At 32.5% G+C, this 18,633-nt stretch overlaps 2 protein-coding genes across 2 annotated transcripts in view; one reads left to right on the top strand and one right to left on the bottom strand.

The window, feature by feature from the left end:
• Positions 1-2,783: 2,783 nt before the first annotated feature.
• On the bottom strand, positions 2,784-17,841 carry LOC132728120 (uncharacterized). Its single transcript, XM_060713730.1, has 8 exons — positions 17,583-17,841; positions 16,260-16,410; positions 14,659-14,800; positions 9,543-9,737; positions 8,280-8,453; positions 7,133-7,216; positions 6,263-6,848; positions 2,784-5,987 (listed from the first exon to the last, which is right to left on the bottom strand). The coding sequence occupies exons 1-8, from the start codon at positions 17,654-17,656 to the stop codon at positions 5,525-5,527; spliced, it is 1,869 nt and encodes a 622-aa protein (XP_060569713.1). The 5' UTR covers positions 17,657-17,841; the 3' UTR covers positions 2,784-5,524.
• The window catches only part of LOC132728121 (uncharacterized), a 31,968-nt gene continuing 29,065 nt past the window's right edge, over positions 15,731-18,633 (top strand). Inside the window, exon 1 of the mRNA XM_060713735.1 lies at positions 15,731-15,779. Within this exon, the coding sequence (XP_060569718.1) occupies positions 15,746-15,779 (34 nt within the window). The 5' untranslated portion in view covers positions 15,731-15,745. The remainder of the gene's footprint in view (positions 15,780-18,633) is intronic.

Here is an 18,633-nt window from a genome sequence, read left to right as displayed (position 1 = left end):
CTTATCTCAAAAAGTATTTGAGGTATCAACTTGAAACTTCATAGGTGGATGGATCTCATTGAGGAGGAGTGCAGTGCACAAGAACAATAACTCTACCCTGCATAATTGTTTAGTTATTGCCCTTTTTTATTTTTCAAAATTAATTTTTGTCCAGAGCATAACTCAAAAGGCCTTTGAGATATCATTATGAAAATTCATAGGTGCATAGATCTAACTCAGGAGGTGTGCAGTGCACAAGAATGATAACTCTACCTTTTATAATTTTTGAGTTATTTTCCTTTGTTATTTTTCATACTTAATTTTTCAATTCAATTTTTTTCTCAAAAAGTATTTGAGGTATCAACTTGAAACTTCATAGGTGGATATATTTTACTGAGGAGGGATGCAGCACACAAGAATGATAACCTACCCTGCATTATTTTTCCGTTATTGCTCTTTGTTATTTTCAGCCATCAGTATTCACATAGGTTTCAAATCTGTAATCACTATAGCCATCAGTTTGCATTACCAAAAGACCTCTTAAAATGGAATTATTCTGCTCTACTACATTTACATTTCTTCCAATGAGCAAACACATTCGGCGGGGGATGGCCATGTTGACATGGCTCTTGTTATTATTATTATTATTATTATTTATTAACTTATTCGTGTAACAGTTTTCCCCTTGTATATTTTGTCAACTAATTTTTGTAACAATTTCTACATGGTGATTTTGATTAGTTCTGCCCTAAGGCAGATGTAACAGCTCCTAACTTTGATATCAATTTACTAATTCCTTTTATATAACAGTTTCTACACAGTGATTTTGAATAACTAATTCGGGTAACATTTCCTATACTTCACTGATTCGTGTAACAGTTCTTTCCCCTTAATTTAGATAAATGAGAAGTCATTATTTCACGTGCTAAACGACTCATTGATTTTCATTCAAAAATGAATTGAAATGATAGATGCCAACTTTGAAATTCACATCACAAGCGTTGAAGGTCAAAGCTATAGAAAATAACTTTACAAGATAAATTAAATTTTTATTTCTGTTTTCGTCAATCAATAACCAAAATAAATCTTCTAAACTTCCTAGTTCTGAATTGTCCTTCTGAATTGTCATGGAGGTTAAATGTCAGTCACGTGAAAATGAGATGGATGTAAAAAATAAAATAAATAAAAAAAATATCGTTCCTTATCACATGAATGAGATCATAGCTTCCGGATTGAATATAAGCACGGAAATTGTACTTTTGATATACCATAATTATTCTAACCACTGTAATTAAAGTGACTGAGATTTTGTTTTAATTTCTCTTCCTGTAACAAAAGAATTGAATAATGCACTCTTAAAGGCACATTATGTCCCATAAAACGAATACATTTTTACTTCTTTTGAAAGGGCATAGCTGAGTTTAAGGAAGTATAAATAATGGTGAAGGCTTGTAACCTGAAAAAAGCAGCGCTTAATGTGAAATAATTTGTGATAAAAAAGTAAATGTAAACAAAGTACAAATGTAGTATTTTGTCTTCCATACAAAAAAAACTAAATCACTATAACTGTATTAAATGGCCAAAAAGATAGCAGAAGATAAAGACGGTTCAGGTAATTGGCCGATGAGATCTCTTTGGAAACTATAAAGTAAATATACGCCCAAAATAAAAAGCTTTAATTTGAAAAATAAAAAAATAGATCATTTTTTGGTCATTATGGGCCTTTAAATGTAAAATAACTACATGTATTTAGAACATGAACTCTGCTAATAAAATCAAAATCTTGGGCCTTTAAAGAATACCGTGTAAAAGGAAGCAGTTAAGTATTTATATATGCTTATAATGGTTAAAATTTCCCTACTTGTATTTATATTAATAATACAAAAAAAAGAAAAGGCGTGCTGATATATATTTTTACTGTAGAGAAAACAAATGACAGGCGGGCTCCTGGCCGAGTTGTTTACGTTGTTGGATTCAAACCACTTTTCTCCAGGCGATTTTGGTTTGAATCCTTTTAAGGACTTTAAATTATTTTATATGAGAAAGCTATCAGTGGTTCTATATTTAGGAGCCCGCTCGTGCCTGAAATAATGCACGTAGCGGCAGCTGAGGTCTTCCTTAACCTGTAAGCTGAAAATTCGCCATATGACCATGTAGTATCGCTTAAACTTAAACCACGAACTCCATCCCCCCTATTGAAATGAAAGCTTAGAATAAAGATAAACCCTAACAAAGATTCAATCACTTTTTTTATTTATTCTAAATAAACGTTGAAAAATGAGGCCATTTTACATAACAATAAGACCGCACTAAAAATCACCCTATACATTAGAAATTAAAAAATACGACAGTGTTAAACACGTATCTGTTTACTTCAAAAACTGTCACGTTTACATGCAGATTAAAATCAAACTATCTTTCTGTTCCTTTCATTTCTTTGTTAATGAAAGGCCTTGGTTAGTACTGCGATGATATAAAATTAACCAACAAGGTCACAGGGAATGTGGAGTCATTGTGTGCACGAATGGTTTTGTAACTTGGATCTCGCTTCCAGCAATCATTGTTAAACATAAAAACAACTGTAACTGGGTTTTTGTTGTTCTTCTTCTTCTTGTTTTTTTTTTTCTGAAATACTTCAAAAACAGAAGGAAAATAAAAAAATAGAGGTAAACAATCATGACGTATTTCTGACATTCATTAGCATTACGAACGGTTTACTCTCTTTTAGACAATAATGATTATAATTCACGTATAAAAGATATCGTGAGTTTTATTAGTCGTTTATGTCATTTACAAAAACAGTCTACAATATTTCATATTTTATTCAGAGAATTATTTCAGAGAATAGAAATAAATCGATTTAATTTTGTAATAATATAACAATGAAAAGCAGATGACAATCTTGATTATGCTCTAACATTTACAATGAGTTTTTATTTGAATAAAATATCCTCAATTAATATAAAAGTGAAATATGAGATAAATGATAAACATAACTTTGACACAAAGTATTGTCTTTTTTTCTAAAGTTACAATGATGAAACACATTAACTTCCTGTGATCGAAGAAACATGACTTGTATAGACTTGCAATATATGATACAGTGGCCAGAAGTAAAATGTGATTTTTATTACAAAGAAACTAAACATACATAATGAATTATATTTACCTATGCATAATTATCTATCAAAATAAATTATTGTTAACTAAACGTTGATAATTTAGATTAGATCAAGTTGTCTATGACGTTGTTAAATAGTATTTTCCCTTTATCCTTTTTGCGCAACGCATAATACGCATGCGCGCAATGTTTCTTCCGTTTCTAAGGAAATATCGTAGTGTAAAAATGTCTATAGGCGTGCTGTAAATGGTACAGTGATTTCGTTCTCTGATCTTTGTAAGAGTTGTCTGTATGTAAAATTCATTATAAAATATATATAATGCTCTCAATATTTAAGAGAAAAGTGAAATACATGTATGAAATAATTCATATGTAACCTGCTGAATTCTTTAATGGTCTTGCCCAGTTACCATTTTTGGAATTGTCTACGTTGTTTTATTTTTGTGATATCAAGCTGATAATTTAAAGTTAGTCAGCACGCCTACTTCTTTCCTGTGCAATGTGGTGTCTTTCTGTCCCACGCACATTGCGAATGCGTGGGTAAATACATAAACTGATCAGTATTGCACAGCAACGGGCAGATATGGATATGCAGACTGGCCTAGCTCAATACTGATTGCAAAAGCTTATCACTTTCAGTGAGGCTAAGATTAATGCCCATAAATTTTGGGAAAAGTTATACATGTTTCGTATGTTTGGACAATGTGTAGGAAATGCGTTTATGAAAAGTAATTCAAAGTTATGGTATTGCATCCAAAATCAAAGTAAAAGAATAGTGAAAAAAATGATAAGTGAAATGATTAACAAGCATGATTACATATTTGCTATGCCGACGTATGAATTGCTAGCGTGATGATAATAATCTAAAATAAATATTGCTTAAACAAAGAAAATTATGGAAAACATGAAAAAAGGAATGGAAGATTTCAGTTCTTGCTTCATACAAAGGGCACGTTCTAGCATTTTACAGTTTAAGGCAATTGCCAAATGACTAACAGTGCACATGTTTCAATCCCATTATGAAATCGCAAAATATACCTCAACTTTTACCCCACCCCCTAAACTACATATTTACAAATGCCTTAATCTGGTGAATAAACACTGACCTTGATATTACTGGAGTCATTTCACTCCCAAAGGGCAAGTCCTACAACTTAACCACTGCCCAACCCCTTCCACTTTACCCAACCCCATTTCCCATTAACCCCCACTATCCCCCTTCCGCGATAACCAAATGCACGTAGTTTAACAATTTTATAGGGTTTCGCAAAAAAGATAAATAAGGTTAAAATATGTTGTATTTGAGGTTGTATACTTCTACTTCTAGTTTAAGCTTAATGAGGGTCCATCCGCCCGCGAGGGCACAAAATGCAGCTTGCGCTGTCGAGTACGGACCCCAATGAGGTTGTATACCACACTAATTTGAAATTTTATATATATGTACATGTATATAATTATGCTTATAAAACAATTTTCAAGCATAAAAGAATATGTAAAATATATACTGCAAATATTTGTACATTTTCATATGTAATCATTAAAATATATTTATGCATTCATTTTTTATTGAAAAATTTGATTTAGACTTTATAGAAAATATTTTTTATTACCTCCCTTTATTTACATGAAATGTTAAATTCGGTAACATCTTTATAAATAATGCTTTTTGGAACTTACAAATTGATGATAAATCTTAATTTGAGCGTCATATTTATGATATTAAACCATAAAAAGAAATTGTGTTACAGGATCTTTAAGCATACAATCATGTCAATACTAGTGCTCATAAAAGTATCTGACGACTCTTCAAAACTATGACAGTTCAAAAACATGTGACAATATGTTCACAAACTGAACCGATTTAAAAGAACTCGATTCATTAAATTACTGTAAAATCTGCTTCAGTTGAGAAGTAGCAAAAACTTTGTTACAACAGTCATCGGAACACGTGGTACACATCCCTTTTGTATCATAGTTTGGGGACCTTTCTGTTGAAAATGTGACAGAGTAAAATCGTATACATATACATGCACAGTGCGTTAACTGGAGTGCAGCAGGACTATTAGTTACACGCACTATTGATTGGTTCATTTTGTCCGGGGTTTACATATTGTGACGACAGAGAAACGGATAGCGATGGAAATATCATATTCAGATGCTCGTTCATTGGTTACTTTTTTGTGGGGTTTCATATTGTGGTATCAGGGAACGCGTTTTTATGTTTGGCTATGATACAAAAGAGAAAAGACATCAAAACACCCGGCAATCTGATTTATACTCGAGGGCTACGCCCCCTCGTACAAATCAGATAGCCTCGTGTTTCGATGCTCTTTCTATTGCATATATCACATGTAATGATGATAAATAACCTTGGTTAACATTATTGATTACAACTTAATTAAAACGGATTTGAATCGTCAGTGTTTATCTAGGAATATGGCCTGCTGTAACAAACTTATTTAATCGGATGGCTTCTATTTTCCGGAGACCAAGTTCGTTCTGTAAATCTTCAACACTAAGATTAGCTAGTATTAAGCCATCTATTTGATTTTCTTTAAAGACTTCAGTATATTGTTCAAGTTTCAAGGATTTTAGATGTTCACCAATTTCATTTATAGACATAGCCTTGACGCTTATCAAATCTTCATCATCCTTAACATTCTCAGGTCTTTGTTTCTCTATGTCACTGAAGACTTTATGTTCTTGTTCTGACGGCGTTTGTGGTGAAACCGGTGCTTGAGACAGCTTCGTGTATCCTTTGTTGTAACTTTGTGTAAATCCAATACTCCCATACTCTTCTGACGGTTCTTCGGACTGTTCTGTGAGTTGATCGTTTTCTACTGCCATCTCTGTGTAAACATTATCCGTGTTTTGATCATCTTCAGGTCTAAAATTTTAGAATTAGCATTTATATAAGTGTACAATTCCATCTGAATTGTTGTGTCAACTTAAATACAATTTGTGTCACTGTTACTTATTAAAATATACTGTCTTATTGTTAACAAAAGATAGATGTAGCAAAGTGGCAAACACTTTGTTCTTGCTTTGCATTAATCCATAGAGAAAGAAACATATAAAATAATATTTAAGCATGTCTTTCATACCTTTTGGTAAATATTCGTAAAATAAAAAGAAATAAAGATATTCAATAAGATTACTTACCGATCTATATTGGATTGTACTCCGGTTCTGTTTTTTATTTCCATCCCTTTATAATTGGAATCCTCATCAACTTTACTTACAACCGGCATTGGTTTCACAGTCGCTCTGCCTATTTTTGTGTTCTGGTATGATCTATTAGCAGCTTCTAACGTAACATAACCAGCTTTTATATCTGCATACGAATACGTGTCACTTTCAGTTACAGCAATCTTTTTAACGTGTGGTGGAACTTTCGGTGGTGATGGTAACTGACCGATGTTTGAGTTAAGAGTTTCATTTGTGTCGGTGTTTTCTATTGGCAATTCAGGTTCATTTGCCGATGGATCTTCATTTTCTTTAACATTATGATGTTTCCGTTTGAAAAATCCAAAGGGAGATTTTGTATTTTTATCTTTTCGTTGAACTTTCGGGGAAGAACGTGCAGGCGGTTTGTTTTTATGAGCTGGTTTAGTGTTTTCTGTTTTCGCTTTATCTATGTTTGGCTGGCCTGCTTCTATCGTTATTTGAGGTTGAACAGGAACTCTTGACGGAACAATAGGTGGCATTTCTTCGTAATAGTCATCCTCAAAACCAAAACTTTCTGCCTCTAAATAATGAATTCATTTTATTTGAAAAAAAATTGAATATATAATGAGGATAATAACTATACATACTTTTTGTAATCTGATTTGCTATGGTTATCACGTGGTCCTGCTACTGTTACTACTTAACAGGTGGTCCATATTTATAATCAGTACAAATGTATGGAATTCCTAAAACTTACATTGCATCACTATACATGTGCCAATATGGATCGCATGGCATCATAATCAATGAACATTAAATGAAATTTTGTTACTATTTATAGAACACATATGTAATGACCTTTACCTTGATCCTCGCTCAATAAACCAGTTGCGCAGTTAGATATCTCTAACAGTCTTCGCATTTCATCAAAAGAATGTTCTCCAAAATCTACAAATACAATTCTGATACATGTAATACATTTGGATGGTGATAAAAGGAAATCGACCGTAATAAATGGGGGTCCGGTGTTATAAATGGGAATTACCATAAAAACTTTTTGTGTGACGTATACAATTGAACGTGATTTTCAGACCATCACATGGTAGGGCTGAAACAAATATTTATTTTGGCAAGTCCCTAGTGTATGATTACCCGATAGGGCAATCGCAACACACACATAACTCGAAACAACGAAAACACGAAATTGCGATGGTTGAAAGTCACTTTTCACCATTGTACTTTCGACTTTTCACCATTGTACTTTCGACTTTTCACCATTGTACTTTCGATTTTTCACCATTGTACTTTTGACTTTTCATCCTCGCAGTTTCTACTCTTCATCAAAGAACTTTCGAAACTCGAAGGTGAAAAGTTGAAAATACGATGATGAATAGTCGAAAGTAAATTGGTGAAAAGTCAACATAACGAAACCACGATGGTAAAAAGTTGAAAATACGATGATGCATAGTCCAAAGTGCGATGGTGAAAATACAAAAAAAAACGAAACAACGAGACTTAAGATGGTGAAAGGTCGAAAGTACAATGGCGAGAACACAAAATAATGTCGAGTTTTCATTATCGTTGTTTTGTTATTTTGACTTTTCACACTCGTACGTTTGACTTTGCATTTGCCATTATCGTACTTTCGCGTTTTCACCATCGCGGATTTCGTTATTTAGACTTTTCACTGTCGTAATTTTGTGATTTCATTATCTCGAGTTATGTGTGCCACGATGGCCCTAACGAGACACCGTACTAAAATTATTAAGTATGAAAATTTTATTGTCTATTTTAATTGTGTTACAAGAATATTTTTATATTAAAGCAAAATTGTTTGCAATATGTTTCTTCGTGAGGTTAATAGGCATCCTCGTTTCTGCTTATTCGCGTAATTTTTGCTGAGAGAACACCCTTCTTTGCGATTTAATACAAAATATTTAAAAAGTTAAACACAACATATTAAGTAATAAGTGATTTTTGATAGAAACTGCTATTATATATAAATTGTTACCGTTATTGCCTTGGCGAGTATCATATGACTCGCCACTTTCCGCCACATCCTTCGACAGTTTCCGGCAAAATTTGTCAAATTCCTCCTTTGACCCGTATTTGAATCCCGTAATGGGCGTAGCATCTAGGTCTTCAGATAAGCATGCCATACATGTTAACTTGTTCATATCTAGCTCTGAAAAAATAACCATTCAATTAGTAAAGATCGTGAACATGTTGAAATTTATTTGCGATTTGCCAGCTCCGCATTACTGGATTTGTAATACAGGAGTCGCCACTTCGTACCTGGTGCGAGGCATCATTTTTCCGTGACATGTGTACATTACTTTGTTCACTACACAAACTTTCACTTTTACTTTTAAATACATTTTCATTTCTTTTCATGAAAATTTGTATGCATCTTTTTTTTTCTCTCTTTTTTTTCTCTTTTTTTTTCATGAAAATTAGTATGCATCTGGAGGCATGCTGCTTTAAATTTCAATAGATAGTTCCAGTTTTGTCATGACTAATGGTAAATTGTTCCTCGTCTGTGGGTAAAATAATAGAGTCATTTCACATAGCAATTATTATCTCTACTGACAGCCATTTTGGGGGTCATTCCCAATACATGGTCATCATCGTCGGATACCCACGGCCGAACCATTAACATGTAATGTAACATGTTTATCAATCGTGGGTATCCGACGATGCATGGTCATATGCTTAAGATGAGATAAAAATCTTTCATAACTAAATCATTTTAATGAAAATTGATAAAAAAAATCTTTCTTTTACGCATTGTGCTATAATAATACATTGCTGCATATGTATAAAAGAATTTGACATTTCACATAAAATCAGCTGTTTATGGATGTTTTCAGATTTTGTCAACTATAATATATAGAATATTGACCCCCAATATGGCAGTGCCATTTTTAGCAAGGGAGGTAAATATTGTAAACCTCGGGAACTATCCATATCTATGTTTGTTTATTATAATAATGAATATTTAAATCTAGTTGTATGCTTCAATTTCAGGTGCAGTATTACTCTGGTTTCAAAATATACCTGAGTTATTAGCTACTGAAAATATTGTCATAGCATTTCTAATTATTTACCTCCAATGTGAAATATGCTTACTGCTAATTCAAAATGTACCATATGACTAAAACTTTTGTACTGTTACATAGATGACAGTAAAAAACTGATATAATATATTATATAAATATACATATGCATCATTCTATATATAAAAAAAACTCTGTAACAATGGCAACAAACGTACCGATTGTATCTATGGCATTCATCAGAAAGAAATGTTCCTCGTATTTTTCTTTAATCATAATGTTACCCAAATCGTTAGCATGGTATTTAGTAGTGCCGATCCTGACAGGGTACCGGGAGTCGCATGCCATCTGTACCAGAATCGGAAGTTGGTTGTTTTCTTCCAGTAGTTCCGACAGTGGCTGCGGATTTCCCACTAGATAAAACGTAATTGAGGTTTTGTTAGTGGATGCATTTTGATTTGTGTTGTTGCTCTTGTGGCTTGTTTAGTATTTTGTTATGATATTATGTCATAAGACTTATATCTAACTTATATGTTTAAATATTCGGTAGATGCAAAAGCGTGCTATTAAAATTTATAAAGTATGTTGACATAAAAAATAGAATTTCTCGTGGTAAATTTACCGTGTGAGTTGAGCACAGCAATACTTGGCATGATTCTACGGTGGCATAAAGGGGCCATCAGAAATATTTTAACTATTACATGAGTGCGCGATAGCTACCGATAGCTACCACATGCGCACGTGCAAGCTATTACGTGCACACGCAATGATTGACCAACGTAGGGGCTATCGCGCGCGCACGTAATATCTTGTATGTGAGTGCGTGGTAGCTATCGCATGCGCACGTGGTAGATAAAATATTTCTTATGCCCCCCTTCCCCCCCCCCCCCACTATGCCACTGTATGATTCAGTCTTTTATACAAGACTTGAAATCTTAACAGTAATGTTCTAGTTGCTAGAATATTAATAATGGAAGTATCAAGCGTACAAATAAAAGTAAAAATATAATATTTAGAGCCTCAAAATGTTGATACAGTTTAGTATCAAAGGGTTTTTCCGATTAGTCAACTTGTATCAATAAAAAATAGTTTATCAGCTGTACAGCAGATAACTTGATGTAACCATAGTTGCGTTCATCACACATGACTTGATTTAATCTTCCTTTATTTTTTTCACCATTTTGTTAAACATTCTTATTTACTTTATCATTATGTTTCGATTTAAGACATGGCATGAGAAATTTGAATTAAAAGATTTGTAAACATAAGTACGAGAGCCCTCGGTGGACATTTTTTCAGGAGTTTATAGTAATTTATCATTTATGTCCGTGCACACCTGACTAGGCTTCTAAATGCAGGTTGTTTTAACAAAGACGTTAATAAGGCACTAGAATATCTTTTTCCTAAATAACGAAATTAAGATGAATAACTTAACTTTTACCGCCTATTTTCAACATTGATAACTTAGTCATACATACTTCCATATATTACAATACTGACATTTTAAAAAAATATATCGATGATTGACACGGGTACTTTTCGTGTAAAATATAGAATAACCTTCTTTTTTTCTATCGGAAGTAAACGTTTTATTAGCTCGACTATTCGAAGAATATGAGAGCTATTGTAGTCGCCCCGGCGTCGCCGTCGGCGTCAGCGTCCGCGTCGGCGTCTGCGTTGGTTAAAGTTTTTTGTAAAGTCAAATATCTCAATTATTGCTTGAAATATTCAATTGAAACTTACAATACTTATTTATAGTAACAAGGTACATCAGATTGACAAGTTAGATAACTCTGCCTACAATATTGACAGAATTATGTCCCTTTTTAACTTAGAAATTTTGGTTAAAGTTTTTTGTAAAGTCAAATATCTCAATTATTGCTTGAGATATTCAATTGAAACTTACAATACTTATTTATAGTAACAAGGTACATCAGATTGACAAGTTAGATAACTCTGCTTACAATATTGACAGAATTATGCCCCTTTTTAACTTAGAAATTTTGGTTAAAGTTTTTTGTAAAGTCAAATATCTCAATTATTGCTTGAGATATTCAATTTAAACTTACAATACTTATTTATAGTAACAAGGTACATCAGATTGACAAGTTGGATAACTCTGCCTACAAAATTGACAGAATTATGCCCCTTTGGAACTTAGAAATTTTGGTTAAAGTTTTTTTGTAAAGTCAAATATCTCAATTATTGCTTGAGATATTCAATTGAAATTTAAAAGACTTTTTGTAGTAACAATGTACATCAGTTTGCAAAATTGCATAACTCTGCCTGCAATATTTGCAGAATTATTTGCCCTTTTGAAACTTAGTAATTTTGGTTAAAGGTTGAAGGTCTTCAAAGATATTTACTTGAAACTTTACACATGCACTTAGGGTCATAATTGGAGGGTCATAATTGTATGTCACTGACCAAGTTCCATAACTCTATCTTGCATTAAGGCTGATTCATATCCCCTTTTCTACTTAGTCTCTTGGTTAATGTTTACATGCAAGTTTTACATATCCCAATACTTATTAAAGATATTTATTTAAAACTTCACATATGCATTTAGGGTCATAATTGTAGGTCACTGACAAAGATCCATAATTCTATCTTGCATTTAGGCTGATTTTTCTCCTCTTTTTCAACTTAGAAATTCATGGTAAAGTTTTGTTTGTAAGCTGTTATCTCAATAACTACTGAAGGGTTTGTGCCTTTTTTGGGACAATTTTATGCATTCATAATAATAAAGCAGTGATTTACTTGATAAAACATCTTAATAACAAGCCTTTGTACCTTGTCTGTCAAATTTATGTATTCATAGGTAATTAGTATTATTATACTCAATAAAACACCCTTGTGACATTACCTTCCGAATAGTCAAGCCAATACTGTATAATTAGACTCTCCCTAAGGCCTATAACATGAATTTCTAAAAAAAAAATAGCCCTTTTGTGAACTTAAAAAATTTAACATTATCAAGGCTCTTTTACTATCAAGCACTTAGAATAGTCGAGCGTGCTGTCCTACCGACAGCTCTTGTTAGAGAGAATAATTAATTCTATTGTAGTGGTAACTACATTGCTAACATTACAGTCTACTCTTAATCTTTTATTTAAGCGGGTAGTATAAATAACACAGTTTTATATTAAACTACGTACTACGTTTAAATTCCTATGAGTCATCGAAGTACACCTTGGAGTTTATTTGTACCGTGTCTGTTTCTTTAACAAATCTATTCTGATGTCATGAAAATAAACGTTCTCAGAAGGGCTCAAACTCGCTATACCCCGGTTGAGAATAATCCCAAACACTAGGTTAAACTTCGCATTTAATTGATAACGGCATTAGCACAGAATTTATTCATTCTTTATTAACTTGTAGTGTTTCGAATAAAATTTTAAATTGAGGCCCATTTAGTTGGTGTTGTTACAGCTATGCACGCTTAAGTTGAAGTACATAGAGTCGAAAATTCAAACTATTTATGTGTTAATCAGACAGTGTTAGGCCCATAAATAAATCGTCTTTGCGTCCTTTCAATTTTGTTTTCATTTTAAAGCTCTTATTATGGAAAAAAATTCTTAAATAACATAGTTATAAAAAACTGAATTGTTTTTCAGCTGTTATTTTTTACATTCCACGATTCATCAACCGTGTAAAGTAATATCTGGGTTAAACTATTTCAATTTAGAAATTTCCCTCAAATATTGCAAATTTCAATACCTGTCTAGAGTGACTAATGTAAGTTTTTTTTAAATGATCCTTTTGAATTGATGTAGCTCTCTGATAAGACCCTCTGATGGAAATACCCGAAAAGGCTTCATCTTCCGTGTAACATTCACCTTTATTTTCATCACGAAATACTGCATAATTTCATTGAAAGTGCTTATCATGTATATCATTTTATAAAGCCCGGATTAAACTGTTATGATAAGTTGTTGATGTTAAAGCTCGTTAATATGATGGCGTATTCTCGCCATGAACAGTTTTGTTGTGACGGGTCGAAAAGACGAGAGTACGAAAACTAAAAAAATTTCCTTTTCGCCCAGCCAAAGAAAAAAACTGTACATAGCGCGTGTTTGTACTATTGCTAATATGTTTTCATAACATAGAGGATATTTGTTTGTTTGTGTGTAAGATGAAATTTTATTTCATCGAGTGGGCTTTTAAAACAGTATTCTCACGAGTGGCGTAGCCACGAGTGAGAATACTGTTTTTAAAGTTCACAAGATGAAACAAAATAACATCTTACACAACAAACAAACACATTTTCTTTTTATTTTATGCTTAAAAGCAAGTTAAACGAAATTTCCATAATATTAACGTTAATAGTAAAATTTGTTTTCTCCATTCGGAATTTCTCAATACATACAAGAAGTCTTGAGCTGAAAATTCGGCAATCAACGTTAAATTCATTTATTAAAAAAATATGAATGATTTCTTGTTTTAATAATAAAAACAAACAATTCTTGTAGGAGAAAAAGTCCAACCATCCATCCATATTTCTGTTACTTACTGCGAATTTATATTAGATCTGGCTTTTTTAAATGTAAGCGGCAGCCATTTTTTAAAGTTGTGTATTTCACGGGAGGAAATAATTGTGTTTGATATAGACAGATATCATTTGGATTTGTTAGTCATATACCTTTTTAAAAGAAAGAAAACTTATTTGAGGATTGTAACAGACAAAAAATAAGTGTTGACAGATGTGGAAACATTCAAAAAGCAGCTAGGAAAATGGAAAACTTGGAAGCTGGCTCAGGAACGCTGGGTTGTTTACTTATTCTTCGAGCTGATGGCTGTCATTGCTTTTCAATTTTTCATAAAGCATACGGCAGTTATTGCTCGTAGGATACTTTAATATGCCCAAATGTCATCAAAAGTAGTTTTGTATGTGGAAGGAATGTATTTTTCAGACTGTAAAAATGAAACAAAAAAAAAGAGACGAAATTTGGTGATTGGAATTTGAATGAATAGAAGTAAGTTTTCTCCTTTTTATTACTTTTGACATTTAAGTTATTTATCAATTTCAGCTTTGCTTTTTCTTTAAACAGCCTGACATCATCAGAATTGTCAACAAAAATAAAATTGAGGTACCACATTGGGAAAATCTTAAAAAAGTAGTTTCGTCATTGAAAAGTGTGAAATTATATTTTGATAATTTTCACTGTGAAATTATCAAATATAATTTTCACGGATAAATCAGTAATCCACTGAAAAGCATGAAATAAAAATTTCTAATTTGTTTAATAATAAAATACCATAGTCCAATTAATCCTTAAATGCAAGTAAAAAGTTTTTTTTTTGTTTTTTTTTAAAAAGTGTGTAAGTATTTACATTTTGTGTGTCCCTTAACGACTCTGAATTTTATCAGGGTATCTTCCGGTATTGTGATGTAACCTTTCTGGTGTCTGGGATTTAGTCTAGCGTCGTCTGCTACAACACGTGGCTGAGATGTATAACAGTGAACACGCAATACCTGCGAATATACATGTATATAAAAGTCAAAACATGAACACAAAGGGTGATTGTATTTCTAGGCAAACAAGGGCCTACTTTATGACGATTGAAGTATAAAAGAAGCAATAATGATTTTAAATATAGTATTTCAAATACAGAAGGTGAAGTTTCACACGATTGTGAATTCCGTTGTGACACCAAAATAAAAGTAAATCAAATGTGGTGTAACGTTTAACTATTTTGTTGAAGTAAAGAAAAATGACATAAAGAATAAAACGCACACGCGTAGTTATCCGGCTACGGTGTAGAAATACATTGTGCATGCTTCGGTTTATACAAAGTGCATAAGACTTGTAATCTCGATGTTGGGGTTTCAATTCCCAGGCCGGCCAACAAAAATTGCTAATCAGTCTTTTGGATGAGACTTTAAATCAAGGTCCTGTGTACATGTATGATTGCTTAAACACTTGGCATGCTAAAGAACCAGGAGAAGCTTCTGGAATTGGGACATCTTCTTGCACTATTATCCAAACTCTTAAATGACTAACACTCTTTTGGAGACTCGAACATATGGGCAAAGCGAGTCAAATACACAAAGTGATTAACCCAATCAGAATCCGAGACATTTATTTGCGTTATTTTAAATATTTAAAAACCGCCCGCTCTATATGATGATAGAACTATTTTTCTCTTATTAAATCATAGATCTACTTAACTAGATCTGAATGACAAGAGGCGATCTGTTGTGAGGATTTTTTTCTGATAACAACTGTAACTTCCGTCCAGAACTTTCATTGGATGACATTGAAGGTTTTATTCTTGATTTCCTTAAAACACTTTATTATCATACAAGATGATTTTAAGTATTCCTTTAAAAATGAAAAGTTTTTTGGGTTTTTTTGTTGTTGTTGTTGTTTTCTATCCAGCGATGGATTAAAATGTTTCAAGCACCTTCCTAATCCCGATGGAAAGTATACACTACAGACGACAAGATTCTAGTAAGTAATATACAAATATTAAAGATTAGAAGTTAAATACTTTATATATGCAAGTGTGATTTTAAAGTCACATTATGCCTTAGAAAAACAAATGAATTTTTACTTCTTTAAAAAAGCAAGTAATGGTATACATATTAAACAATGGTTATAGAGAATATTAGATGCTTGTTACCTGAAGAAAGTAGCGATAAACGTGAAATAATTTGTCATAAAAGTAGCAATATGTAAACAAAGTATTATATTGACTTTCATACAAAAAACTTATAGTGTATAACTATAGTTATTGCCAAAAAAAAACAGATGAAAAAGATGTATCAGGTAATTGGCTAATGAGTTACTTTTGGAATACAATAAAAGTGCACCACAATTAAAAAAAGCTTTTGAAAAAATAAAAATAAAAGCACAAAAGGCACAATTGGACTTTGATATATATGCTAGGGTGGGTTTAATATAAACTTTTATAAACAATGGATATTTTACCTGTAGATTATCGTAACAATCAAATTTTGTCTCCCCGTAGTGACCGCCTATAATAACAATCAACATTGGGAACTTATCTTTGTGATGCAGGAAAAACTCTCGTAGATTTAACGTCTTTGTCTCGTCATACTCGAAAAGATCAGAAGCACAGCTGATATAATATGAAAAATAAATGAGGATAAAATAAGATATGCATATATACTTTATACTGTAAAAGCGAAAAAAATGTAGTAAAGGACTCTGCCTGGTAAATGATAGAGCTACCTCTTTCGGAGGTATACGGTAAATCGCTCTATCGCTACTTCCGAGCTAGTGCATGTCGCTGAAATCTAGTGTCAAGTGTTTTCATTTTTTATAAATTTTGTAAACTCTACACCAAATATCAAAATTCAGGGAATGCTATACCATGTAGATTTCATTAAAGTTTCCTGAAAACGTAAAGTTGTTATAATAACATATTTTTATTGTGTTTGAAAGGTAGTTGTGGCGGCGTGTCCCAATTCGCGAATTTAGTGTTGTCATGAAACAGATTATTTTTCCTCCAATTTTCATCTATTAAAGACAAATACGTTTCAAGTAGATATAAGGTCTAGAAATGAAATAAGATTGAAATTAGATAAAAACATTTGTTAAATAAAAAACTATAGAATATTTGTTCTGGGAGACAGCTCTGACGTGAAGGAGGCTCTGGGCCTCAGTGGAGACCTCAACTAGAAACAAAGAAATTATTACTTCTTTAAAAAAGGACAAGCATGAGTTTTACATCATTTAAATATTGGTTTTCGAGCACCTTAGATGTTTGATAAGTAACATTTTGGTAACTATTAAAGTACACCAAATTTGTAAAGTTCTTAAGAGGAAAAAAACATTTCTTGAACATAATTGGCCTTTAAACTATTTTGCCCTATCTTGTGAAAACTAACATAACTAATATAGGTATTTGTTGTCATTATTCTACTTCTATGTAACATGTATTTAATATTTAGTATTTGCCTCTATAGGTCTATGAGGTCCAACACCAACTTGTGTTCAAATCCAGCATGGAGCGTTCACTCTGATTAAGATTATGCTAAGATTATGGTCGGTGAATGAAACCTACACGCATTTTGTGATCGAATCCAATTAACGGCATGTTTGTTACCCCCAAACAAAATCATTGACTGGACAGTGAAGCATTTGATTGACAACGAAAATTCGGTTGATTCCCCAACTACCATTCCCCCGTATTGCCCGTGGGGGAGGGGGAGACCGGGGTTACATTTAGTAACATTTGATAGCATTACTAAATTTTTAAAATAATCAATGAAACAAAAACCCACTCACCAGACGTTTTCCCCTTCCGGTATATTCATTATTGACCTGTGATCACTTAAAAAAAATGAAATTTTTTCTACCATACACAGATATCAAATATCACAACTTCCCTTAATTGTTAAACTGTTCGTCTGCACGGTAGATATATAAATATTTATATCTCACTTGACACAACGAAATTTATCTTCCGGGTTTACACTTGAAATCATGATCTGCGTGTTTCAATTTGATAGTGTATTGCACTTTAATTCTACCAATGTCAAAAACATAAAAAATAATAATCCAATCGATTACGGAATCTGCCGAAAAGTACATACTCAAAGTAAAATCATGTTTAACATAACGGATGATATCAAAATGTAATCATACATGTCGCATTAAACAATGCAATCAATATACGCTTGATTATTTTTATTAGATTTTGATTTTAGATCACCATCGTAAAGTATTAAATTTCAATAGTATTTTTTAAGCTGAGTCCAATAAGCCGATCTTATCAGTCTTAATATGCTGATAATATTGGTTTAAAGACCCGCTCTAAGGGGAAAATTAGATGGTAAAGTCCCCGTAAAATACCCTTTTGCTGCCAATTAGAAATGTCCCTTGATAATTTAAGGCAAATATTCACCTGCGGCAATGCAGGGATGCGCGAATACGCTACTGAGATACATATACGTCCAAGAAACAAACACCCCTGGCATACAGACACTACTGTGGATAATGACACTACTGTAAAAACTGACATTTTTGAGATACAGGCGCAACTGAGAAACAAACACAACTGTAGATACAGGCACTAGAGTATATACAGACAATACAGTACTTCAAGCTCCCATTGTAGATATAGATGCTACTGAAATACAGACACTACTGCAGATACAGACGCTTATGTAGGTACAGACACAACTGTAGATACAAACTCTACTGTAGATACATACTCGACTGTAGATACAGACACTACTGTAGATACATACTCTACTGTAGATACATACTCTACTGTAGATACATACACTAATGTAGATACATACACTACTGTAGATACAGACACTACTGTAGATAC

The sequence above is a fragment of the Ruditapes philippinarum genome, unplaced genomic scaffold, assembly GCF_026571515.1.
Source record: "Ruditapes philippinarum isolate M1 unplaced genomic scaffold, ASM2657151v2 ctg2007_1_1_1_1, whole genome shotgun sequence".
Classification (NCBI taxonomy): Eukaryota; Metazoa; Mollusca; class Bivalvia; order Venerida; family Veneridae; genus Ruditapes; species Ruditapes philippinarum.
This window is presented reverse-complemented; position numbering and strand designations above follow the sequence as displayed.